This window comes from Arachis duranensis, chromosome 6, assembly GCF_000817695.3.
Source record: "Arachis duranensis cultivar V14167 chromosome 6, aradu.V14167.gnm2.J7QH, whole genome shotgun sequence".
Classification (NCBI taxonomy): Eukaryota; Viridiplantae; Streptophyta; class Magnoliopsida; order Fabales; family Fabaceae; genus Arachis; species Arachis duranensis.
The window spans coordinates 45,250,495-45,275,171 of record NC_029777.3 but is presented as its reverse complement, the minus strand read 5'-3'; the positions used below and the strand labels follow the sequence as shown (position 1 = coordinate 45,275,171).

The window sequence follows — 24,677 nt, the reverse complement described above, 5'->3', positions numbered from 1 at the left end:
CTGAGGATAGTAAATTGACCCACTTGAAGATTCCTCAACCGTACTGAAAGATTAAGCAAAATGGGCTCAACTGCATCATCAGGTGAAGATTCAAGAATCTGCAATAAGCCAAAAAGCAAAAGTAAGCAACAGAATTTAGATAGGATGGACAAGTAACAGGACGAGAACTATACCATCAGTAAGCATGATACTGCAGTCAATTGTACAGATTCATCAGAATCATCAAGCAAAGCTAGTATAACACCCAAGACTTGAGATGTATACTTCAGGATATGAATAGATGGAATCTGCAACATCAACACTTGGGGAGTTAGACATGACCAACGATCAAATGAAGACACGTTTACAGGTCAGATGTGTAGATTATTAAGATTGCCCTACAATAAGCTTATCAATAATGACAATAAAGCCGGGGTTTGTTGTTTAAAACAGTATATACAGTTTTTATTTATTATACTCTTCAAATGAATGTGAATCTTCCTAAATTGAAAAACAGGAAAATGTGGCCAGTATATGCAGATTCCCTTGGATAGGACACCCAGCTCTTGGAAAAAGTGCACATAATTAGCAAGCAATCAAACATCTAAAAAGAATCTATCAATATGAAACCCACTATAATTAGCAAACAAACAACAATTTAAAAGTAGCCAATCTATGTGAACAACATTATAACTGAAAACACTATATCATATGTTGAAAGATGAGACCTGCACTAAACCTCTCAAACATAAACGCCTAACAGTTGAGGACTCGTCCGATACATGTCGACATAAAACCTCAACCATTTGCTCCAGACAAGAACCAAGTCCTCCGCTGTACAATTGACAATGAGAACAATAAGAACTTCAACGTAACAACTTTAAAATGTGAATTAGCAGCAGTAATTTTAAGACCATAAATTGCACTAACTAATAGTCCTAAGTAATGAAAGATAGGGGATGGGAAGGATCAAAACTCCTAATCACATGATACATCAATACCATGTCAACAACCAACCCTGTCAAAAGCTTTGACTATTCTGAGCACCACAAATGACATTGATATGTTAACAGAAACCAAAAAAAGCTCACGTCTGGCATCAATAGCACTCCTTAATATCTTCAACGATGAAAAGCAATTGTTTATGCACACACAGAAATAGACCATCACAATCCAATATAGGGACAATAATCCTTTCCTGAAATTCAATCATTCTCAGTATATTTATGTTGCTATGCATGCAATAGTATAAGTGAAGGATTGCATGATTTTTCTTGAGTAACTAAAATATCTTTGAGTTTTCTTATTGATGACAAATTTGTCATGACTGGCCTTGGGGGTAAATAGCTCATGCATTACAATTACAACTTTTATTTGTTTTTGTTATGATCTTATTGTATCTCCACGCTCTATTGCATGCTGAGATGATGAACCCATTGTCTAAAAAGAAGTTTATAAATAAAAGACACATGTAATGTTCTGGAAAACATCAACAAGTAAAATATTCCAGCACCACCATGAGGAAACTTATTAAAACTATCATTATATATGCACCTATAACGAACGAATTCTGACAATGCAGCTGCGGCAGCTTCCCTTTGGTATTTCAGTGGTCGATCCAATGATTTCGTCAAAACTAGACAAATATTTTGCACCTATGTTTTCATCCAGAAAAGAAATTTGTCAAAATTTTCCACTATTTTATAGAATGAAATTTTTAAAGGCAACAAAAGGTGATAAGACAACCACACAAGTTATTAAAAATAGGAGGAGAACGAAGAAAGAGGTTAATAACATTGCAGGCACAAAACAGAAGGTGGAACTAAATTCAAAAAATAAACACCATAATCACTTCTGGTGGTAAGAATGTTCCAAGGATGTCTTCCTACTCATTACTTGAAACTTCAGTCAAATTTGGACTACTATAGGAAAAGATGATTATAGTGAAAGTCAGGTACCCTTCTAAGGAAGATGATAAGAAAACACAGAACAATATAAGTTCACCCAGAATTAAAAAGGAAGTTAGGATTAAACTCCTAATAACTTACCAAAAGACAGAATAGTTTATCATACAATTCAAAATCCTAAATCCACCTAAAAGCTTCAGCTGTCAGAGAACATCTAGAATGGTTTTGATTTATATTTCCAAAACTATCAACTGATAAAGCTAAGTAAAAAAATTCTAATACTAAACATCAGAAATTTCTTTTTCACTGTGCAACATATCCGACTATTATAAAGAGGAATGTAATTAGATATATGGCATAACCTCTTTTGGTCGTTTTATAGATATGCAGCCAGCTATATCTCCAATGAGATTAATCCACCTCTCATTTTCAGATAATTCACCATCTCTCGCTAAAATCTGAACAAAGAAATAGTTTGTCATATTGTTTCACTTCCAAGACCATATCTTAAATCCCTAAAATGGAGCAATTTGAAAATGTATACCTTGCCCATCTCGAGGTCACCAACACATTCACAAAATGCTTGGAATGCAGTTAGAAGATTCCTGCACAAGAGGAAAAAAGGGAATCAAACACAGGATTCACAAGTGAAATAGCACGCATAGTTATATAAGAATGGCAACATAACTTTTAAATAAAAACTCTTATGTTTACTAGTCGTGAGAGAGAGAGAGAGAGAGAGAGAAACTGAATTCCGTTATTGTTACTGAGTTTGTGCTCAGTTCACTATATATAGAGGTGTGAAGTCATTCTAATCTTTAGTTACAATATCTCTAACTGCTCTTTAGTTAAGTTTCCTAACTAGTCTAACAGATTCTGACCCTCCTACACTTTCTAGAGTCTTCTAGAACTAAGGCTCAGCTCACTCTATTAATATGGTTCATAACATATCAGAATCTCTAGAGTGTAGTGATCTAGAGTTAACACCTCATTTTCTCTAAATAGAATAAGTTGACTTTCAGCACGATTTAGGTGGGCTGTGTATTGTTAAAAGCTCAAGCCAAAGCCACTCTTCGATAAGGGGGCATACTAAAATATATATTGATTCACTTAACATACCCAAGAGTTTATGCTTATTCATGCTAAGGATCCTTGGTAGAGTCACCCCTAGAGACAATTCAACCATCTACTAAAATAATTTTCTTTACTTCTGTATATTTTATTATCTCTGACATTTAAATGGATTTTTTTTAAATAAATTAAATAAATATTTTATTTACCAAAATAAACATTTTTAAGCTTTTTTATGAAAATGTACTCTATGTCTTAGTTCGTTTACAGTATAAACGAAATAATATTACACGTATTTCGTTTACACTATAAAAAAAATAAGCTCGTTACACAACACGGAAAAATCTCATTAAAACTTAAGGAAATGAAAAGTTTTGTATATCTCCAATGCATTAAAGACATGACAAATTTTAAAAGTTTACATTATTGTCTTTTTTAACAAGTGTCCTTAGGACACCTTTTAGCTAATCCTAAATATAAGAGAATAGCTGACATGCAGCACAATGTCGACGCCAGCATGCAAATAATAATACTAGATTCTCACCGCAATGGCTCCTGCTGGCCAGAGTTAGCTAAACTATGGCAGCTTCCAAGTTGCAGCGTAAGCTCAGAAAGAACAGAAGCATAATTTTGCTCAGCAGCCCTCTTCCCAATTTTTCCACCTCCTCTAAATCAAATAAAGGTTTGCAAAGCTGTTGGGTCATCTATATATACTCAATCCATCATATGTAGGTGATAATACAAACCTGAAGAAAGCAGTAAGGGCAAAAATTGCAGCTTGAAGATTGCCATTCTCTATATTATTGTCAACCTGGCTATCCTCAACTCTATATGCATCACCTTTAACGATAGGAGTCTGACTAAGGGCAGACATTACATGTTCTAGAAATGTAACTGACAGTACCATGTGCTGAGAAAATGCCTGCAAGAAACAATTCCCAAACAAATTACTATGTCAAACATATTCTTCAAACAAGATCACATTTCTTCTTCTAATCTTTTTTCTTTGTTTTTTATTTTTTTTATTTTTTGACAAAAAAAGAATTATATTAAGATGAGGAGAAGGGTAATACAAATTGGGAATAAGGGTTCCCCTATACAAAAGCAAAACCAAATCAATGGCATTTGAAAGAATAATATCCTGAGAAAGACAAAAGGAAAAGTAGGAACAGAGATATAATGAATCAGCAATGCTCTTTTCTGCAATCAATTTATCAATCACAATTTAAGCAAGAACATGAAATCCTAATCAATAGGAACCAAGAGTGTTCTACAATCTGACTGGGTTAGAATGGTTCTCGTTACATGAATAAATTGATGCTTTTGAGTTCTATCAAAAATATTCACCCACAGCATGGTCTTCCGTTTGAACTAAGTGTTCTTACGCCACATGAAAGCAAGATCAGCAGACTTACATAGAAAGCATCCTGCATAGGCCAACCACCACGTAACCTAGATATATCCTTCGAGACTATATCCTTCCCAGCCGTAGCCAGAACTTCATCAAAAACAGTACTTGGACTAGTGTTTTCAGCCAAAGAAGAAATCTTTCTACAGTAAAGGAAAAATCTGCCAGAGGCAAACAACTTGAAAAGGACATCCATAAGAAACCTTTTTTCACAAAAAAATAAAATAAAAAAAAACTATGATTCAAATAATATAAACTAGTAATAAAAAAATTTACCCCTTTCAACACTGAGATTTATCAAATTAAAAATTTCAAGGATACAGCTCCCAGGGTCTCCACACGCAAGTGTTTATCACTTGCATGCACAGTGGCAGAGATCAATGATTGCGTCGTCCTGTAAATACATATATGTCCACAACTTATGCTCACAATTAACCTCACAAGAAAATGTAGTTTAAGATTGTTCCATAACATAATTTGTATACAAGGTCTGCTTCAAACCTTGAGATATCAAACTCAGAAAGCTCCCTCCCTCTTCTCGAAACAAACTCAACAACGGCTTGAATAGCCCCTTCAGCTGACTGCTTGATCTTATCATTTAAGGCTACTGAGCAACCATGCAGTGTAGCTACCAGCTGTAAGAGAACATAAAGACAGTTTTTAGTTATACCTTATAAACAGAGAGACAGACATATGACAAGAGAATACAACAATTGCCTCATCTTTTGTCAGCAGAATGCAAAGCGAGGAAACAATCCTATTGAAAACTTCTGATGGATCAATAGAAGTATCCTGTATATTAATGAGAACCATGAAAATCTTTAGTAGCAATATTGCCCATCAGCATTTATATAAGAAAAATGAGGAGAAGCGAGGCAATACACCAGGTAGCTAATGAGCTTACATTCCTCAATATGGCTATTACATCCTCAAGAGAGGACAAAGCACTATATGACAATTCTATATCTTCAGAAGATATCAATGAACCAGCAGGTCTCGGAAGTGAAAGAGAGATGCTAAAGAGTTGATCAAGAATCTGCACAACAGAACAATTAATGAGATTATTCAAGAACAATATAATAATGCACTGTGCATAATAGAGCAATTTAGAAGCAGCTGTAGTGACTGTAAGTCCAAGTAGAGTAGAACTAAGGCAGTGTAACCACCTCCGCCGGCTAGGACAGATCAGTAACTAACTTATCATTGTATTTCCAATAAGCTATTGTCATCTTGTATATAAGATGAAAACTGATTCAGCTACATTCAGCAACCTTATTAATACAGAAGGCAAACACTAGAAAGCATGGTTTTATATTTCATATAAATATTATATTAATCCAGAAGCTACACAAAAATTTAATGAGAGGCTGTGCCCTTTCACATAAGAGAGACAAAAACCTCAGTTGCTTACTTCTGCAGATATTTTTCTGACTTCAGAATTCACGTCTGCACATCGTGGAAGATACACAATTACCCTATCTCCCAAACATAAAGCTTCACGACTTGGCAAAACAAATGCAGCTGCCAGTTCAAAAGCGATACAATTAAGTATATACTAGGGTGCATATCAATGAAACACTTCAAAGTGGTTTAAAGGAATATATTTACATGGTAGCTTTGAAAAATTCCCAAACACAATTCGGTCAATTTGCTTGTTATGTGCACAACTCCCCTGGCATCCCAGTGCACAATGCCCGCTAACACAAATCACCCGAAACTTGAGAAGCATCTCATGGACTGCAAGACAACCTCTTTTCCTTTGGTACTCAATAGGAGAAGAGACGAATTGATCAATTTGCCGCAACATAAGAAGTAGCAGCTCTGCTCGACTTCTGCCATCTTCTCCACTAAAAATATGGATTTTGTTGTTATTATTAATTTGCACAAACGAAAAACAAGTTTACACAAAAGAGATATCATGGGAAAACATCAACTTTTCAATGATTCATTGAATGAGCATGTGTCATATGACATATAAAGACACAGAGTGAGAGGCAACCGAGATCATTTTGTTAAAATGCAAGACAAAAGTGCTCACAGTACAATAAAACAGATCTAAGAATAAGGACTGCTGAATTTCTTATTTTTTATTTTTTTTTGAAAAAGAAAACTATGGGAACGATGAAAATAAAATGAAGCAGAGGATATCAAACAATGACAAGAAGACCAGAAAATTATATCGAATAGGGTTTACACAAAAGAGATATCATGGGCAAACATCAACTTTTCAATGATTCATTGAATGAGCATGTGTCATATGACATATAGAGACACAGAGTGAGAGGCAACCGAGATCATTTTGTTAAAATGCAAGACAAAAGTGCTCAAAGTACAATAAAACAGATCTAAGAATAAGGACTGCTGAAGTTCTTATTTTTTATTTTTTTTGAAAAAGAAAACTATGGGAACGATGAAAATAAAATGAAGCAGAGGATATCAAACAATGACAAGAAGACCAGAAAATTATATCGAATAGGGTTTTTAACTTAAATTACCTAGTAAGAAGAATTGCACATAAGAGTGTTATCAGGTTTTCTATCAGGGGATTGACAACATCAACTGGATCATTTGGTACTGCAAAAAACCCTAACGTAGCCTGCCAAATTCATCATCAAACTCAGATGGCAGCAAAATTGCCAATAGTACGTTCACAAAATCAAATGAAAGTCCATACCTTCAAGACATGGTTTCTAGTTTCAACTGTTAGTTTTGGCTCTACAGACACCAACGTAGTGCAGGCACTTATCGCGATGGCCTAAATAAAATATAATAAAAAAAATTAATTAAAAAAAGAAAACATTCCCAGGTTAAATTCACAAGTGACTTCACCCTAGGAGAAATCACTGAACATCATTTTATAGACCTGAGTACGCAGAAGTTCATTGTAATCAGCAAAGCCATCGTTATCATCCCGTCCCATTAAAGTTAAGATATAATCAAGCAATACATCCCTCCTTTTCAGTGGAAATGGTGCACCAGTTTCAGCAGCATTAATGACAGCACTACCTACATCATCGAAAATCACATCATGCTCACAAACATATCAGGCAATATCAAATTGATATTTGATTACTGACTGTTGAACTTCAAGTAAACGTTGTACAGATCTGGAAATCAGCTTCTATTCAATAGACAATGAGAGAGCATTAACATACTGGAAATGTTCATTGCGATGAATGATTGTCCAAGGGCTTTTCTTTAATTTTAAAACCGTGAAAGGACTAGAAAAATGAAAGCAACTCAAATATTACACAGATACATCTTGAAATGACACTCTGATGGCAATACTTGTCAGCCAAAAGATTATCAAAAACAAAAATGAAATAGGCAGCAAAAGTAGCTAAGAAATGAAACAAAGCGTTCCAGTTTCTTTATACATCAAAACCGGGCATTAAATAAAATCCTTTTGGAAAGCCATTATAACCAACAATTTTAGATAAGATAAGAAATAAAAAGTAAAAAATATAAAAAGGAGTTCTAATAACACAGCTGCAGCAACAAGAAGGATAATGAGATCTGATAACAATTAAGTTCTGAAGAGTTACAGACCTCTAGGGGAAAATAAATGCAACTTTCCTCAATTTTACTTTATAAAGATTTTTGAAAACCCATAAGCAACAATTTTAGGTAAAAATAATAATTTAAAAACAATAAATAAAAAGAAAAAGGAAAAGAGTAGTAATGACACAGTTACAGGCTTACAGCAACAAGAAGGATAATGATATCCAATAATACTCAAGTTCAGATGAGATCATTACAGACCTAGTAAATCAATTGCAGTTATTACAGCTTGCTTTGCTCTGGGATGATGGACGTTAAGAAGCCTTGAAAGCATGTTGGTGCCCTGTCCACAAATGTACAGTACAATCAAATCAACTTTATCTGATTGTAATAATAGCACAAACACACACTAAAGCATAGCATTTTACTCTGTTAAGTAATTTTATTTTTTATTAACATACTTTCTCAGGGGGACATGAGAAAACCCTAGTTTTTCCCATCTTTATTTCAAAAGAGATATGTTTCTTTTTTTTTTTGTGTCTTAAAATCTATTTTACTGCATTATTATTAAAACTGACTTCAAGAAACAAATTCCAGAATGGTTCTTAAGACATTCTTTCCACTTTGAATGGTCAAAAATAAAGGAAACAAAGGATCTACTCAAATGAATACCAAATCTGAAGCAGAGAGAAAAGATGACCTACAACAAGGGCATTTATTCTGGCTTCAATGACAGTTGATGGTGCGTACTTCGCAGCATATCCATACATTAGAGCCAAAGCAGCATGTATATCATCCGAATCTTCTGTTCTGAAACTATCTGAGAACAATGCCATAATCCTGCAATATGAAAGCTTCAAACAGGTCAGGTCAGACAAATTCTCAAATTAATTAATCATTTTAAAAGGAAGAGAAAAGAAGAAATATTCTAAAAGCATGTCAAATGTTAATGCACTGTTGTTATTTTTTCAAATGCAGACTACTGAGTGATTACTTACAGATTTGGGAAGGGACAACATAAAAGACAAGAGTCGTAAAAGTGGATTATATTTGTATCCAGTAAGAAACAAAAAATTTTATAACACCATCAATGAACATTTTGCATGACACACAGTAGCATGATATATATCATACACTATTGTGTGTAAAGATTCTAGTAAAACATAGAATTGTAGAAGGTCAAGAAATTATATTCATCTGCAGAAGAACAGGTTAGTGCAAGCCTATAAAGAAAGTGTATACACTCAATCCTATAAGTCTGACATAAACCTCTGAAATATGCTTTGTCCAACATTGTCTAGAATATCCTTTAGCTTCTCCAACACTGTATCCAAGTGAGAAGCAGCAACCTTAAAACATAGAAAAGAAAATCAGCTTAGAAACAACAGGAAATGGGAAAAGAAACAAATCCAAAAGAACGGAAAAAAAAATGAATTACCAGACCCATTGCTTTGGCCAACCCTAGCCTATTTGTAGGAATTGCGATGTTTGCTTTCTTATACATCAAATCTATTTTATCACTGACATAAGCTCTGTCATTAACCTTTTGAAGCAGAATCCCCAAGCACCTGTGGTCAAGATCAATGTCATTTTTCACCCCCTTAAGTGCTGGATAATGCCAACTAAGATTTTTCACAGCACAGATATAGAGGGAACCAGATTGGAAAATCCATAGTGCCAATAAATGCACACTAAAATAATGGTGGCATCAGAATAAGCAAGAGAATCAACCATTTCTGATGCAAATTCAGCTTATTGTTGGCAATTGACATAAACCCAAATCTTATCATGATGACTAACAGACACATAGCAGAGGTTCCTATACAAAAAGAGGGAAGTGGAATACAAAGAGGGAAAATGAAGTAAACAGTAAGGACTGAATGCCAACTTTAGATTGGCTTTCAACAACAACAAAACCTTATCCCACCAATTAGGATCCACTAGATTACTTTTCAGTTGTAAATAAATCAAAAGCAACAGATTTCTTCTTTTCAGTTGTAAATAAATCAAAAGCAACAGACTTCAGTGTTCCAAAACCAGTACACGACAATTGAACTTACACAATTGCATCCAGAGCCCTACAAGAGTATGGGTCAAACTAGAAATACTCACCCAAAACTGGAAAACTTCAACCAGTAGAACTGGCCTGAGTTCAACCATGAACTACCAACCTTCCGAGTTCTCTATGGTTTAACTAAATTAGACATAGATTCTAACAAATATCCTTTTCTTGAATGGGAAATGCCCTTGAGACTTGAGTAAAGGGTTAAAAACTGCCTAAACAAGATTAATGGGATATAATATTCTATTACTATAGAAAATTTGAACCTTAAGTTATATAACATGAGGTTTTGTTGAAAATCTACTACCACATGATTCCATTTCTGTTTTGCTTTGTTATAAGGAGAAACCAACTTTTAATACAAATAAAAAGCAATATTTTGCATGGCATGTTTCTGGGGCATTTATACCGGTGAAGAAGAGCAGCATGTTCATCATCAGAAGTGTAGAGCTCATAATGCTTAGCGAACACATTTCCAAGAGACATAACCCAATCTGCATCTTGAATGAAATCCAATGATTCTGCAAGAAACTGCCATCCAAATTAAATAAATGATATTAAAATTTCATAACGAAAGGAAAGTCTAGGACATCATATTGAGCTGAATTATCTTTACATAACATAACCATATCAAATATACTTATCAGCCAGTGCAAATTTTTTACAACCAGGTTAATTTCAGAAGCTTGTTTGACCATTTCAAGAACAAAATTATTTTTTTGCTTGCATTTAACTAATTGAGGAGATATGGAACAAATGAAAGGATCCAAGTCCCCACTCATACAATGGACCAAAAGTTTTTTCACTACATTGCTTACACTTCTTTTAAATTGTAAAACTGTAACATAATAATAACGGGTCTGAGTAGATTGACACTCACATTTATTATCATGTCGTCCCAAGTGTCTTGACAAGATGGATCCTGTTTCAAGTCTTCTGTATCACTAACATAGGCCTTCATCTTCGGAATCTAGAGCTTACCAAAAACACAATTAATTGCACTTTAATCTAAATGGCTATCTAAGAATTGCAAGTTTTAACAAGTACCATGACAAATTATGTTACAAAAGATAAAGAATGAAAAATGGTTTCTTAGGATTTTTGCTGATTTATAAAGTTGTTGTTCTGGGGATGTTAAATTGTTCTTTGCTGTGTTAAGGCTTTTAAAAGAAAACAAAAGAAGAGCTAAGTGTAAGCTTTCCAATCTATCAACAAGTTTCGCATAAAATATTACCTCATCTTGCCAAAACAAATTGACATTTTTCGGAAATAGGGGTGCTAGAAGACACAGAACCTACAAACAAAAAGTATGTCATACAAGGAAATGCAAGAATTTTAGATCAAGTGATAAGAAGAGTAAATATATTGTACAATATTGAGTGTAAGATGAGTAAATATATCAGATCATATCGGGAGTATTATGAAAAGGATACTTTATATACATCTTAAAGTTGAACCTACCTAGTCAGATCTTTTAACCTTTTTAAGTACATATTACCTCTTATCCTACAAAAAACCTCAACTTTCTCACTTGGTTTTAGTATTTGTTCTGAAAAAACAAAGGAAAAAAGGAAAGAAAAAAGTACTGGAAACCAGGAAGGAAACTGAACAAACAAGTAAATATATTTAGTTTTCATCTGAAAACTCAAACAGGATTGATAAATGTTGATGTTCACAGCTTAGAACATTGTAAAACAATCACCTTCCCAATACCACCAGAATTTCTCTAGCCACATGACATGCTAAAAGTTTGCGTTTTAGTTTGCATCAAAGAATAATCCACACAGAAAAATGTGTGATGTACATGGACTTGATACACTAACCGTTAAAATCTGGGTAGGCAACTGCTCCCTTGCTAGAGGATCATGCAAAAGCACCACCAAACGAGCAAGAAGCTCCTATACAGGTTTGAATAAGATCAACCAGAGATCCTACCTCAGCAGTTGGTATATCAGGATGTGTTTTACACTCACTCAACATATCATTGCCATAAGATCTGTGCCGCCACAATTCTGAGATACACCTGCAAACCTGTAATAATAATGATAATGGCTTCTGATTCTGAGAAAAACATGCGACAGTTAACCTTCATTTTCACCCCATATGCACATATCCCTACAAGAAGTCGTACGAGAATTTTTACCGTGGCAACAGCGCCAGTGTAGCTCCGTGGAATAATCATTCGCAACAAAAAAGGCCAAAGAACGTGCTGTGAAAGCCAATATGGATTCAGTAGGTTTTCTAAGGCAACAACGTAAAATAACTGACAGTAACAGTAGGCCCAGGAAATAAGTGAAATCACTAGCACAAAATGGATAGATAAGGAATGAATGAAAAACCTCCATTTCAGGAATTGTGATAGTTACTAGAAGGAGGCCTTTTTCACATACTGTCCTTAACTCCCCTGGAGTGACAGCCCTAATTTTCATCTGTCAAAAATCCAATATTTATGGGTATGACAGAAGATAAAAACATGACACAAACTAAAAATTAAGAACAACTAAGCCTTGGCCGACTAGGTAAAGTTGGCTATATGTACACAAGTGGACTTGTTTATTAAGAAGCAAGGATTGGGGAGAAATTTTACCTCCACTCTCTTATTCAGGATGTCAAGATCACCGCGATTATTGTCAGTTAAAGCACAGTGCCGTACAAGATACTCAATGAACAACTCTCCAGATGAACCAACCAAGTAACAATGTGAAGCCATAACCACAATTAACTACAAGAAAAGAAGGAAGGCAGAGAAGACCAAAAGAAAGTGAAGGGTAAGAAACTGTGTTAGTTCAGAAGTAAATTACATGAACATGGTTCATAATGGATTACCTCAGAAAGTGCTTTCCGAACACCTAAACTCGGCTCCTCTAGCAAGGACTTTACAGCTTCAACAAGTAGAGGTATTTTACTATGCCAAGCTTCAAATAACCTTCAGATAAGAATTGTAGGTCAGTTTACACAAGATAATTACACAAAGTAACTGTTAAGGTACCAAATTAGTCATATCCCTCAACCCAAATATAGTCTAAGCTTTTTGGTAAGGTAGTTTATGGCCTGGTGGTATTAGAGCTCCTATAACCAAATGCGGCCAAGAGTTAATCCTTGTTTACGACTCAATCTTCCAAATAAAAGCTCAATTTCAGTAGAACATACAGTGGGCCCAAGCATTGTCAGGGCTGCAGCCCCAAAAAAATGTTATTGCCTGATGTGATTTGAAGGTATAAAGCTATTCATGTATCTACCGAACAAATTAAGCTTTCTGAAAATATGATTCATGACAATTATCACCAGGAACAGAAAAGCAAGAACCTTGGTAAAAGATGCTTCAAAACACAAAGTCCACCAAAGGTCAATGGTTCTTCCTTCACCCTGCATTTCTGAAAGAAAAAGAAAAGTAGGCCAAAAAGGCAACACTTTTATATCATCTTAGGAGAAACAAAATAATTTTCTCCTTGGAAAAGGAAGAAACATCAGTGCAAATAAGGCACCTTCCTCAACATAACACACATGCTAAATACAATGCGTAAAAGAAATAGGACATGATTCAACTTTAAATCAAACCAGAAACTAGTTCAACTGATCGCCTTCCTTCATCTAATATTTAGTCTGGGTCTAACTTCTTCTAGCAAGTTATTTAGCATTACATGGTATAACTTATTCTCCCTTCGGCTTACTATTCTTTTCCTTTTTTATCAACAGAATAGAAAATTCACTTCAACTATATTTTCAACAACTTACATTTACAAGAAACAGAAACAAATCATCTGGATACACCAAGCCAACTGTGAGAAAGCAACGTTGCACCTCATTATACATCTGCCAAACATTATTGAATTAAAAAAGAACATTTAACCTTTTTCATCAACAATCAGTGTCATAAATATTCAATAAGATTGGAATCTTACAGTAAGAACAGATAGTATTACCTTAAGTCCAATTGAGAAATCTGATTGATCTTTGCTGTCATTATTTATAGAAACTACAGGTAGAAGTGTTGACAGAGTAAGCGTCAAATCCTGCAAATAACGAGTGTTTATTTTTAACTTTATTTATGGAAAAGGTATTTTGTTTTAAATCTCTGAAGTAATTAGAAACAATAAAGTACAGATAACAAACCCACTGACAGAAAGAAAAGCATACAATTTATAATTTATATTAGAAACATTTACAAATGCCAAAAGTTGCAGTAAATATAACTAATCCAACTAACAGAAGAGGAACATATAACCTATAACAATACAGTAACACGATAGGATATGTTTCTGCATGTGTGTGCACCGGTGCACACAACACACACATATATACAGAACAAATCTATTGCAATCTGCAAGCATGCAAATCTATTTATCTATCTATTTATATTATATAAAAGTCGATACCAACTTATTACAAAATAAGCTTCTGCCATATTGCTTTTATAGTTGTGCTATGTCAGCAATTTTGCATAGGTGGCAACAATTAACTAAAAATCAATGCAATAAAAAGAGAATTGGATTTCTACATATTAACAATACAAAGAACATGAATCATTACTCAATTGAATTAAAAAGTAACGGTTAACTGCAATTAACATCTACATTAAAACTTTGATAATACTAACAATTTTCAGTTACAAAAGTTAAGAATGCATACTACCTCTTCCTCAAAACATTATTCATATTGTTGATTTAAAATAAAGTTCCTACATTACTAACATTTTCTTTAGAAAAGTATAAGAACCAACTTCACCGACACTAATATCATCAGACGAAGATAACACACCAATCAAAACTTGAAGGAGAAAGAAGTATAAACAAATCCAAGAGACATTTTCAGATGAAGAACTTGCATTTAATGTAGAGCAAAAAAGACACTAGAAAACACAAACAAGACCATATTGGAACATATCAAAGGAAGGAGAAAGAAACTACTCCAACAGGAAGCAAAAATAAAAAAAGGAGAAAAAAACAACATAAGACTAAATCTGTAAACAAAACATAAGGTAAAAATGGAAACAAGAAACAAAGATGTAGCTTTGTACAAATACAATATAAAAAGAAAAATGTCTTCTTAAAAATTAACAAATTTACATTCCTAAAAGATAAAATATATTTCTCTCATTTAAATTTTGTTGTATAATTATATTGGATTATATACAAATTACTAAATCAATGCTCTGTACAATATTTTTTACAAACCTGCCTTCAAGTTCAAGTTAATTTACATACTATCTAATCAATCTCTAGACAACATAACACTTTACCTATAAAAAAACAATATAGCACTTTAAATCTATACTATATAGCATAATTAATTTAGCCCCCGCATATCGCATAGGTCTTAGTCTACTTTGCGGGGAAGAAACAAGATGGGGACATCAGAGTTTAAGGCACAACACAAAAAGTATCTTTCTCATAGGACCTAGTTCTCACATTTCACTTGTGGAGAATAGAGCAGCAAGACAATGCTACTTAAAAGAAACCACAACTGGTGCATTGCTATCCAACTTATACCTCTGCGTGTGTGTGTGTGTGTGTTTAAACATATATCTCATTGATGAAAATTTCCACCCCAATTACAGTACAAATATATAAATAAAAATCCATCCAATTCAATCCCAACCAAACATACTCTTAAATTAAAAGTTTTATCAAAGAAAAAGAGGTTGCAATGCCCAAACAAATCAGAACAACCACAGCAGGACCTGGCTAGAACAATAGTGGATAACAGAATATGGCTGGAAGATCTCGGGCTACTTAAATTTGGCCAGAACAGAACCTATGAATGGGAAGGGGATACTGCACCATTGATTCTACTGACTACAACAGCTATAATTAGTGACAGCTACACCAGTAAAAACCAATGTGACACATTGACTTCAGTGTGGCATCCAGGGGCAACTATAGAATGACAAGCAACTGTAAACAAACAGACATATATTCTATGCCTATAAACTGTCCACTCTCCCTAATGGGATGTAGACAAAAATTGTGCTTCAACACTTGCCTACTTCTTAGTAGAACAAGAAGCACTAAGAAGTTGCACTCCTTTAAGAATCTGTAAGAGCTACGTGATTAACCTCAGCACTTTACAGTCCCAACAATGAAATGATACAAAAAGAAATCAGGTTCAAATGGTAAGTTGTGACTACTAATTACAGATTGCTATACAAAAATTAGTAGGCATTGTAGACATAGACAATGGCATTATGTTATCATTACCTCAAAATCAAGCATAGGAGGGCCAGTTTCTGACAGCAAAGAGGCATTCAAGAGATTGTGGAGACTACACGTTGCTAGAAAAGCGATTTCTTGATCCTTTTTGTACCTGATAGCAGAAAAGATGAACATGAATCTATACTATACATATGTTGACATTATGAGCCTTTTTTATATATTATAGAATGCTTAACGTTTTTTCCACAGAGAACAGTAATAATAAGGCCGTTGCCTGAAAAGTACTATGCAGATCAATCTTACAAGTCCAATATCGTAGGAACAAGCCTTGGTAAAGCTGCCTTTAATTGTGTCCGTGTTATGAGACCAACCATCTGGCCCAGTGCTTCCACAGACGCCACACGAACCTAAATTTAAATATTGAAATAAGCAAACACATAAGAAAACGATACATTACAATCAGACCATGTAAATGATGCATTAAATTACTTATGTACGGTCAACTCATCTGCAGAAACATAATATGCGTTCCGAAATGCAAAATTTACAGTGGTCTGAGGCAATACTCCATATCAACAGTTAAAATCACATTATTTTCAAAATTTGTTTTTGGATATTATGCAATGCAATAGGAACATCCATAATGGATCCAATCAATTTTAGGGGGAAAGGCATACAACATGCCACTGTCATCCAAGCAAGAAAATATATTGAAAAAGTATATATAATTTTCTTTTACTGAGGATAATTTTCTAAATCAAAAGACCAGATTAAACATTTACTTAGTATAAACACGGAGTTAGATATCACAAGCAAACCAAATAAAAACTTTTCCATGATCAATACAGAAATCTGTACATGCATTGCAAAAGACACAAACAAAAGAACAAAAGATTAGGAGCAAACCTTTAAGTCCCGTGACGCTGCCCAAACTCTCAATAGAAGTTCAAAAGCAGAATTTAGATATGACCTGCACTACATGGACACATCCCTCACCTTTAGACAAGAAATAAGATAAGCATATGTAGAGACTAAAAACAAACTGGAAGATTATGTATTGATCTCACATGACATCACCACCCAAGGGAAAATGTGAAGGAGAATCTATACTATGTTGCCAAGCAGCTTGACACCAACACTTAAATGCTGTAAAGAATACAAATTATTGGTTAGATTAGAGAATATAATATTATATACAGATAACCAATTTTACATCAGTCAGTAATTGCAAATGCAATTGAATTGGCCACAAAATTAAGACAAGTGCTTTGTGTGCAACATTGAACAATTTTAGATAAATCATCAAAAGATATCGACGTTGAAACCACATATAATGAAATCATAAACAAAGGAACCGAAAAATCACCACACCATTTGCGAAAATTGGCCTCTGCGTATCGCGCACATTTCCAAGAATTGGCAAAATTCGTGAAAGTACACCTTTCCAACGTGGAATGAACTGCAAGGCTGTGTAAGATTTAAAAGAAAGAAAATACATTAGTTTTTTCCCCACAAGATCCTTCCCCTGGAAAGAAGCTAATGAAAATTTCATAACAAAAGCTGAAGCACATAGTAAAATTTGATTACTAACGATCAGTTGAAGCAAATTCTGCAAGTATTTGAACCATAGCTGGTAACGCTGAATTTGTGCCAGATAAATGAAGAAAGATTTCTTCCATCATCTGTAACACCAAATTAAAAGAGATTAAGGCAGAAGGCTGTGAACTGAGCTCGGCATCCAGGAAAACTAGCTACAGTGCAAATAATAATAATAATAATAATAATAATAATAATAATAATAATAATAATAACAACAATAATAATGATGATGATTATGATGATGCAGGGCAGCATGCCAAATGAAGTTGAAAGAAATGGTGATAATACTTTGGCAGCCTGGTGCACAAGCTGTGAGATAATACTTTGGCAGGATAGAAAAATATCGCTATATTCCCAATTTGGAATATTTCAAGAATCAACACTTGATAAATTATGCAACACCAATCTAAAAAAATAAAATCAAAATATAAAAAAATTATAGAACAAAAAGAAAAGGTTTTCTACTTAATTTATCTTGTTGGTAGGCAATCAAAGAGGCAGTAGGACTCCATTTTAACCATGTAACTTCACTTTTCCTTTCTTTATTGAACTTAACAATTTTATAATATAAAATTACTGTCAAAGTTCGAAAGAAAAATATAACTCACAAGATCAGGTAAATGTGAGCCTATTGCAACAAGTAAGCTTGTTGCTGCTCGTTGCCAATCTGAATTGAATTCCTGCAGAAGGCAATCACTGTGAATCAATAAAGCATAAGCAATAAAGTAAGAAACAACATCTTATCAACTATATCTCAAGATGAACAGAAAAAGTACCAATAATGACCCGGAAGACAGAAATTCATCAATTAAAGTGGACCTACCCTCCATCAGCCTGTATGCTGATTTTACTAAATGTAACAGACATTACAGTAATTGGTGGGAAATGCTCATAAGGATTTACAGCTATTCGGAAGGAAATTCAACTTCGACATTTACTTATTCAACATCCAAATTTCATGTCTTCAAAATTAAATTTATCATAACAAGCAACGTAGTCATGAGTCACACTATAAGAAACAGATAACATGCATTTGGGACACACAATTCACCATATTAGTCCATACACAATCATAAACCAAATGCTCATGATCTAGATACCTTATACGCTTTGATGCATTAGTCAATTAGAGAGTTAGCTGAGTAAGAGTCTAGAAGTGTTAGAAACAGTTATAAACAGTTAAGCTGATCTGTCAAGCAGTTAGACCAAGTGCCAGCTAGGATACATTTTATATTCCCCTAACTAACTTGCTGAACAAGCTTCTCCTCTAGGTATATAAGCACAGATTCAGGGCTTTGCTGAAACAAAAAATTCAGAATGAACAATGTTCACGTTACACTCTCTAATTTTCTCTGTCTTATCTCACTTTCTCAAATGTTAACACAAACTCATAAATGGAAGTATCTTAAAATTTTCCCCATCCTTCTTCTTGAGCAATTTAATTAGTTTCACTCACAATAAAAAGCTGTCAAGCTAGATCCTAACAAGCCTAGGCATACACCCATTCCTTTGATACATACAATATTTAATGTCCAATGTCATTACCAATGATGCAAACATATTCAAAGGTATGTATGAGTAATCAGAGACCAAGAACAACTCCTTTGTCCATCCATGCAAGTTCCAATGTTAAATTCAGTAACATATTCTGTGAATTTCATCGTGACTAAACTCTGGGTTATTTAACCAGCTATGTATATTATAATAATCTACCCATGACCAGCCCAAAACCATCAATAACATTCCCTGCATGTAACACAAATTTCCCTAAACCTGTAACTTTTAACCTCAGTTTGACCCCAAAAATCCTTCTGTCATTTTAAAGCAAGTCTTTGTATTTCTTCCTTTGCACACTTACTACCCCCTCGATTCCCCAGCACTATTTTCTTAAATAGGAAATGAAAGAAATACCTGTAACCAGTTTTCTCATATATACGGAACAACCAAATTGAGACCTCAAATCACTATTGCCTGAGTTAGATGGTTACTTATCAGGAAATAATCTTCCAAAATTCAAATTTTCATCAACAAATGATTATAAAAAACCTTTATCTTCTTTACCTTTTCTAATACAGCAAATAAAGAAATTAGATAAACTAAAGCATCAAGGTAAAATTATTATACCTTCCAAACTCTCAAACCCTCTGGTTTGGCAATTAATTTGACTTAAAAATAAAAAAATACATCAATTTTACATTGTAATCACATGTAAATACATATATGGATTTAATTCTGGCCACTACCATATTCATGGGATAAAGTTTCCCGCTTGATGTCTTTATGGCTCTCTTCTAGCAAAATGCAGCATGATGGATGAGCTTTGCTTTTTTGATTTCCCTAGTCTTTTAGTTACTTATTCATAGTAGCATGGTGACTAGTTTCTTTTTTTGTATTTCATCATGTAATATGTTGTTAAGCATTGCTCTTACAAACAACACAGTATCTTTCCCACTTATATAAGTCAGTTGCAAAACAATAAATCAAACAAGATTATCGTGTTCCAACATTGCTATGTCTGTACGGTACCGAGACTTCTATAGGTCTTATCATCATATAAATCGAACTTCTTGTAAGGGGAAGAATTTGAATAAGGAAAGAATTAATCAATTAGAGGGAAATTAGGAAGAATGAAGAGGGAGAGAATAGAGAGAAGATAATTCTATTGATGGAATTCCAAAGAAGAAAAGATACAAATTACTCAATTCATGGTTACATGACTCTATTACTACTATTTTATTTATAATAAATTCTACTCCTAGTGAGAATTTCTTAATTGGGCTATAGGCCCATGTTTACTCCTTACACTTCTCTACTAAAAAGTAAAATAATTCTTGAAGTTGTGTACTTATGTTTTAGTGAAAGCTCAAGAAAGGAGTGGGGGAGGGGGAGTATCTCCCAGCAATTAAGAGTCTTGACACGATTAAGAGCAATCCACCAACTGATAGATTTATTCCAAAAGACAATGAGGCAAATCCATGTGCTCACTTCATTTCTAGTAGCTAGTACTAACTACTAAGTAGATGCTGACCGACCTTACCGAAGTCATTTAATTCCGATGAACTAAGCAGCAGCTGAACATCCTATGAAAGCATTAACTACCATTCGATGCAAAGTGAAATCAAGCTACACAACTATTACTGCAGGTCCAAAGTAAAACACAAACAAAAAAATAAAACAAAATCACCTTAGAAGAAATCAACTCTGCGGTAGCAATCTTAGCAAGCTTAGTAAGAAATTAAGCAAGCAAAAAAGAAAGAATACAATAAAGAGGAAGAGTTACAAAAACACCACTGTCAAAGAATAAATTAATAACTCAATAAGTAAATTCGAGCTCAGCAACGGCGAGTACCCTCCGTCCTCCGCGTGAAACAGTGGCGCAAGACTCGAGTACAAGAAGAGGATTCCTACAGAACAGTTCAAGCATCCATGAGTTCCGAAATTCAACCGGATATTCAAGGAAGAACAGTGAGAGAGAATTACAGTGCAGCAATGTCCTTGAGAGAAGACATGGAGGCGGTTCTGACGGCGGAGGAATCATCGGCGAGCAAGGAGACCAGAACCTGAACGGCCTCTGTAACAACGATAAGAAAGAAAGGAACAATCGCGAAAAGAAGAGAGAGGGTGAGAGTGTGAGAGATCGAGAGCGAAAATGAATGAAAAGATCGCAGCAGGAACTTATTGTTACCAGGAGCGGGAATAGAGGCTGAAGAGGCCATTGGAATTATTATTATTATTAGATTATTAGAAGAAGAAGAATTGATAGGAAAAGAAAGTGACCAATGTGAATTTATATAAAAGGAGGAAGCAGCTCCGAGCCCCCTTTCGGTTGGGACTTTCACCACCTTGCTGCGCTGGTTTTGTGTACAACTGCCAGGGAAAAGGCTCCTTTTCTTAACAAGACTTAAATATGATTTGTACGCCAAACTTTTAACATTCTTATAGAAATACAGTAAGAATTTATTTTTCACTTAATAAAACAAAAAAAAGTATGTTAATTATTAAAAATACTATATATTTTAATATATAATTTATATTAATTACTAATTTTAGTAGTTAAATTTTAATATGTTTTTAGTATAGTTGAAAAAAAAATCAATTTTTTTGGTGAGAAAAGGAGGGTTAACACGATTTTTTTAAATAAATAAAATAAATTTTTTAATTATAAAAATATGTAATTTGTAACGTTTTTACCGATTTGAATTTTATGTCCTATCTCATTTATAGTATAAATGAAATAAAATTATGTGTATTTCGTTTACACCGTAAACGAGATAAGACACACTAATGTGAAATGTATATATATCGTTTACAATATAAAAGAGATATACACAATGTTATAGTGTAAACGAGATACAGTACGACAAATTTTTAGCAGCTATAAAAGGAACTGCAACCATTTGTATTCTTCACAAACATTTCACTTCTTCTTCTCTTCCGTTTTTCTTCCAAAAATTAAGAAAAAATGTCTAGTAGTAGTGGATTTGCAGTTGTAAGTGTGTATCCTAAATGTCATATGAGAAACAGTGACACTAGGTGATATTTGAGTGTGATAATCCCATTCTGTTGTGCACTCGGCGAGTAAGTTCTTTGTCCGAGTTAAAGAGTCTGATATTGAGGAGCATTTGTGCTAGCAGAAGCAAAGAGGTTGGATATATGTTGCTAGCATCGATGGAAAATAGAGTTTCTTGGTTTCATCTGTTTTGGCTTCATGGCGACAAGCATGTGTGCCTCATGTTTGACATCCATGGAAGAATCATGACGGAACAAGTGATAGAGCTTTCTATGGAGGTTTGTGACGTCAGCAGTGGTGGATCTGGCTACTCGAATTTCATATAGGATGATCCACCTCTTACACCACCACCGCTACACTGTGCTAGTCTAGTGGTAGACATGAACGTGGATGGTGAGGAATCCGATAAGGAATATGTTGCCGATAGCAATGATAGTTGTTCTTCTGAAGAAGATGCGGAGGAAGAGTTTCTACCAGAGACACCGGTTGACGCATCAGTTTGGTATCTTCTACCTGTCCCTGATAAACCCCATATTGAGGGTTTATCTTGTATTGATTTTTGGAGATTTTAATACCTTTTACCCACATTTATTCAATGAATTAGCATGATTTTGTGATTGTCTCCTTATTTGTGCTTAAGTGTGAAAACATATTTTTTAAGACTTTAACTTGATGATTTTAATCTCCCTTTGATTCCACTAGATGCCTTGATGTGTTTGTTAGTGATTTCAGATTGAAAGGCTAGTAATGGATCAAAGGAGTGAAGAGGAAAGCATGCAAAGTGGAGAAAATCCTGAAAAACCAAAGAGTTGAACTCGCCCATGGAAGCGCGCGCACCAGGCGCTTACGCACACCTTGCGAACTACCCCATGGACGTGTACACGTGCTGTGCGCGTACGCGTCGGTGCTAGAATATGATTTTTTAATGAAAACGTGGCCAGCAAATTCAGAAGGATTGTGGGGGCCTAATCCCAACCAACTTTGGCACCAAAGATGCTATTTAAAGCTAAGGATTGAAGAGCAAAGGGATTCCAATCATTCACACATATTAGGATTAGTTTAGAGTTAGTTTTAGAAAGAGAAGCTCTCACTTACTCTCTAGGATTAGGATTAGGATTAGGTTTAGTTCTTAGATCTAGGTTTTCATTCACTCTTTCTTCTACTTCTACTCTTCAATTCTTGTTGTTACATTCATCATTCTTCTATTCTTTTGTTGTAATTTCCTTTATGTTGTTCTTGTACTTTGTTGTAGATCTACTATTGTTCCTTCCCTTTTCTTTCAATTCAATTCAAGGTAATTCATAATAAATGTGTTTCTTTGGTTTTCTATTGTTGATCTCCTGCTTTTGTAGTTGTAGATTCCCTTAATTCTTACAATTAATAATGTTTACCTTTATTGCCTCTTATGTGTTCGATAAAATGCCTCTTTTGGCTTTAGTATAGATTTTGTTCCTCTTGGTCTAGGTAGAGTAATTAGTGACTCTTGAGTTATCTAATTTTTTTGTTGATTGATAATTAGAAGTTGCTAATTGATTTGAATGCGTCTAAAGCTAGTCTTTCCTTTAGGAGTTTATTAGGACTTAAGGAATCAAATTGATTCATCCGCTTGACTTTCCTCCATGGTTAGAGGTTAACTAAGTGGGAGTAATGGACAATTTGTTGTCACAATTGAGGAGGATCACTAGGATAGGACTTCTAGTTCTCATATCTTACCAAGAGCTTTGTTAATTGTTAGTTTATTTTCTTTGCCATTTATATTTCTTGTCTAAAATCTCAAAAACCCCAAAATAACTCACAACCAATAACAAGACACTTTATTGTAATTCCTAGGGAGAACGACCCGAGGTTCCAATACTTTGGTTTATAAATTTAGGGGTTTGTTTTAGTGACAAACAACTTTTGGTATGAAAGGATTATTGCTTGGTTTAGAAACTATACTTGCAACGAGAATTCATTTGTGAAATTCTAAACCATCAAAAATCTAATCATCAAAATGGCGCCGTTGCCAGAGAGTTGCAATGGTGTTACATTATTGGTTATTGTACATATGTGAATAGTGTGAATATCTTACCTTTTTGCTTTGTTTGCTAGTTGTCGAATTTTATTTCTCTTGTTTTCTATTGGCTTTTGTTTTTATTTTCTCTTTTCATCATGAATTCTCACTTTGGGTATGAGTGTGATTACAATTATGTTGTAGGAGATGTGAATTTCAATGACAACATGCACCAAGGATGGGACAACCAAAGGTGGGAGGAGCCATATGCATATGATCAATCCTCATGGCAACAACTTCTACCAATGCACTATGAAGAAGAGTCATTCTATGATGCATACCAATCCAATGGCTATGGTGAATCTCCTTGTGACTTTCAAGAACCACCACCATATGCCTATGAGTCATATCCTCAACATAGCCCTCAACCGTACTCACAAGCCTCTTTTCACCAAATACCTCCATATGACCATGATCCTTACCTACAATGCCAAC

General features: G+C 34.3%; 1 protein-coding gene across 1 annotated transcript in view; it reads right to left on the bottom strand.

The window, feature by feature from the left end:
• LOC107493847 (protein SHOOT GRAVITROPISM 6) overlaps nucleotides 1-21,551 on the bottom strand; it is a 25,303-nt gene extending 3,752 nt beyond the window's left edge. Inside the window, exons 1-45 of the mRNA XM_021124709.2 lie at nucleotides 21,365-21,551; nucleotides 21,160-21,250; nucleotides 20,999-21,083; nucleotides 20,864-20,914; nucleotides 18,288-18,359; nucleotides 17,672-17,762; nucleotides 17,452-17,547; nucleotides 17,148-17,226; nucleotides 16,987-17,050; nucleotides 16,384-16,487; nucleotides 16,126-16,231; nucleotides 13,852-13,941; nucleotides 13,664-13,741; nucleotides 13,235-13,302; nucleotides 12,755-12,854; nucleotides 12,516-12,650; nucleotides 12,268-12,357; nucleotides 12,072-12,137; nucleotides 11,864-11,959; nucleotides 11,752-11,826; nucleotides 11,163-11,222; nucleotides 10,809-10,898; nucleotides 10,338-10,459; nucleotides 9,305-9,434; nucleotides 9,136-9,215; nucleotides 8,571-8,706; nucleotides 8,128-8,209; nucleotides 7,229-7,371; nucleotides 7,040-7,120; nucleotides 6,861-6,961; nucleotides 5,974-6,212; nucleotides 5,777-5,886; nucleotides 5,270-5,401; nucleotides 5,083-5,157; nucleotides 4,867-5,000; nucleotides 4,687-4,759; nucleotides 4,373-4,504; nucleotides 3,704-3,879; nucleotides 3,502-3,624; nucleotides 2,431-2,491; nucleotides 2,249-2,344; nucleotides 1,534-1,634; nucleotides 708-813; nucleotides 174-287; nucleotides 24-98 (exon numbers count right to left, since the gene is read on the bottom strand). Of these exons, the coding sequence (XP_020980368.2) occupies nucleotides 24-98; nucleotides 174-287; nucleotides 708-813; nucleotides 1,534-1,634; nucleotides 2,249-2,344; nucleotides 2,431-2,491; nucleotides 3,502-3,624; nucleotides 3,704-3,879; nucleotides 4,373-4,504; nucleotides 4,687-4,759; nucleotides 4,867-5,000; nucleotides 5,083-5,157; nucleotides 5,270-5,401; nucleotides 5,777-5,886; nucleotides 5,974-6,212; nucleotides 6,861-6,961; nucleotides 7,040-7,120; nucleotides 7,229-7,371; nucleotides 8,128-8,209; nucleotides 8,571-8,706; nucleotides 9,136-9,215; nucleotides 9,305-9,434; nucleotides 10,338-10,459; nucleotides 10,809-10,898; nucleotides 11,163-11,222; nucleotides 11,752-11,826; nucleotides 11,864-11,959; nucleotides 12,072-12,137; nucleotides 12,268-12,357; nucleotides 12,516-12,650; nucleotides 12,755-12,854; nucleotides 13,235-13,302; nucleotides 13,664-13,741; nucleotides 13,852-13,941; nucleotides 16,126-16,231; nucleotides 16,384-16,487; nucleotides 16,987-17,050; nucleotides 17,148-17,226; nucleotides 17,452-17,547; nucleotides 17,672-17,762; nucleotides 18,288-18,359; nucleotides 20,864-20,914; nucleotides 20,999-21,083; nucleotides 21,160-21,250; nucleotides 21,365-21,395 (4,440 nt within the window). The 5' untranslated portion in view covers nucleotides 21,396-21,551. The remainder of the gene's footprint in view (nucleotides 1-23; nucleotides 99-173; nucleotides 288-707; nucleotides 814-1,533; nucleotides 1,635-2,248; nucleotides 2,345-2,430; nucleotides 2,492-3,501; nucleotides 3,625-3,703; nucleotides 3,880-4,372; nucleotides 4,505-4,686; nucleotides 4,760-4,866; nucleotides 5,001-5,082; nucleotides 5,158-5,269; nucleotides 5,402-5,776; nucleotides 5,887-5,973; nucleotides 6,213-6,860; nucleotides 6,962-7,039; nucleotides 7,121-7,228; nucleotides 7,372-8,127; nucleotides 8,210-8,570; nucleotides 8,707-9,135; nucleotides 9,216-9,304; nucleotides 9,435-10,337; nucleotides 10,460-10,808; nucleotides 10,899-11,162; nucleotides 11,223-11,751; nucleotides 11,827-11,863; nucleotides 11,960-12,071; nucleotides 12,138-12,267; nucleotides 12,358-12,515; nucleotides 12,651-12,754; nucleotides 12,855-13,234; nucleotides 13,303-13,663; nucleotides 13,742-13,851; nucleotides 13,942-16,125; nucleotides 16,232-16,383; nucleotides 16,488-16,986; nucleotides 17,051-17,147; nucleotides 17,227-17,451; nucleotides 17,548-17,671; nucleotides 17,763-18,287; nucleotides 18,360-20,863; nucleotides 20,915-20,998; nucleotides 21,084-21,159; nucleotides 21,251-21,364) is intronic.
• Between the last annotated feature and the right edge of the window lie 3,126 nt (nucleotides 21,552-24,677).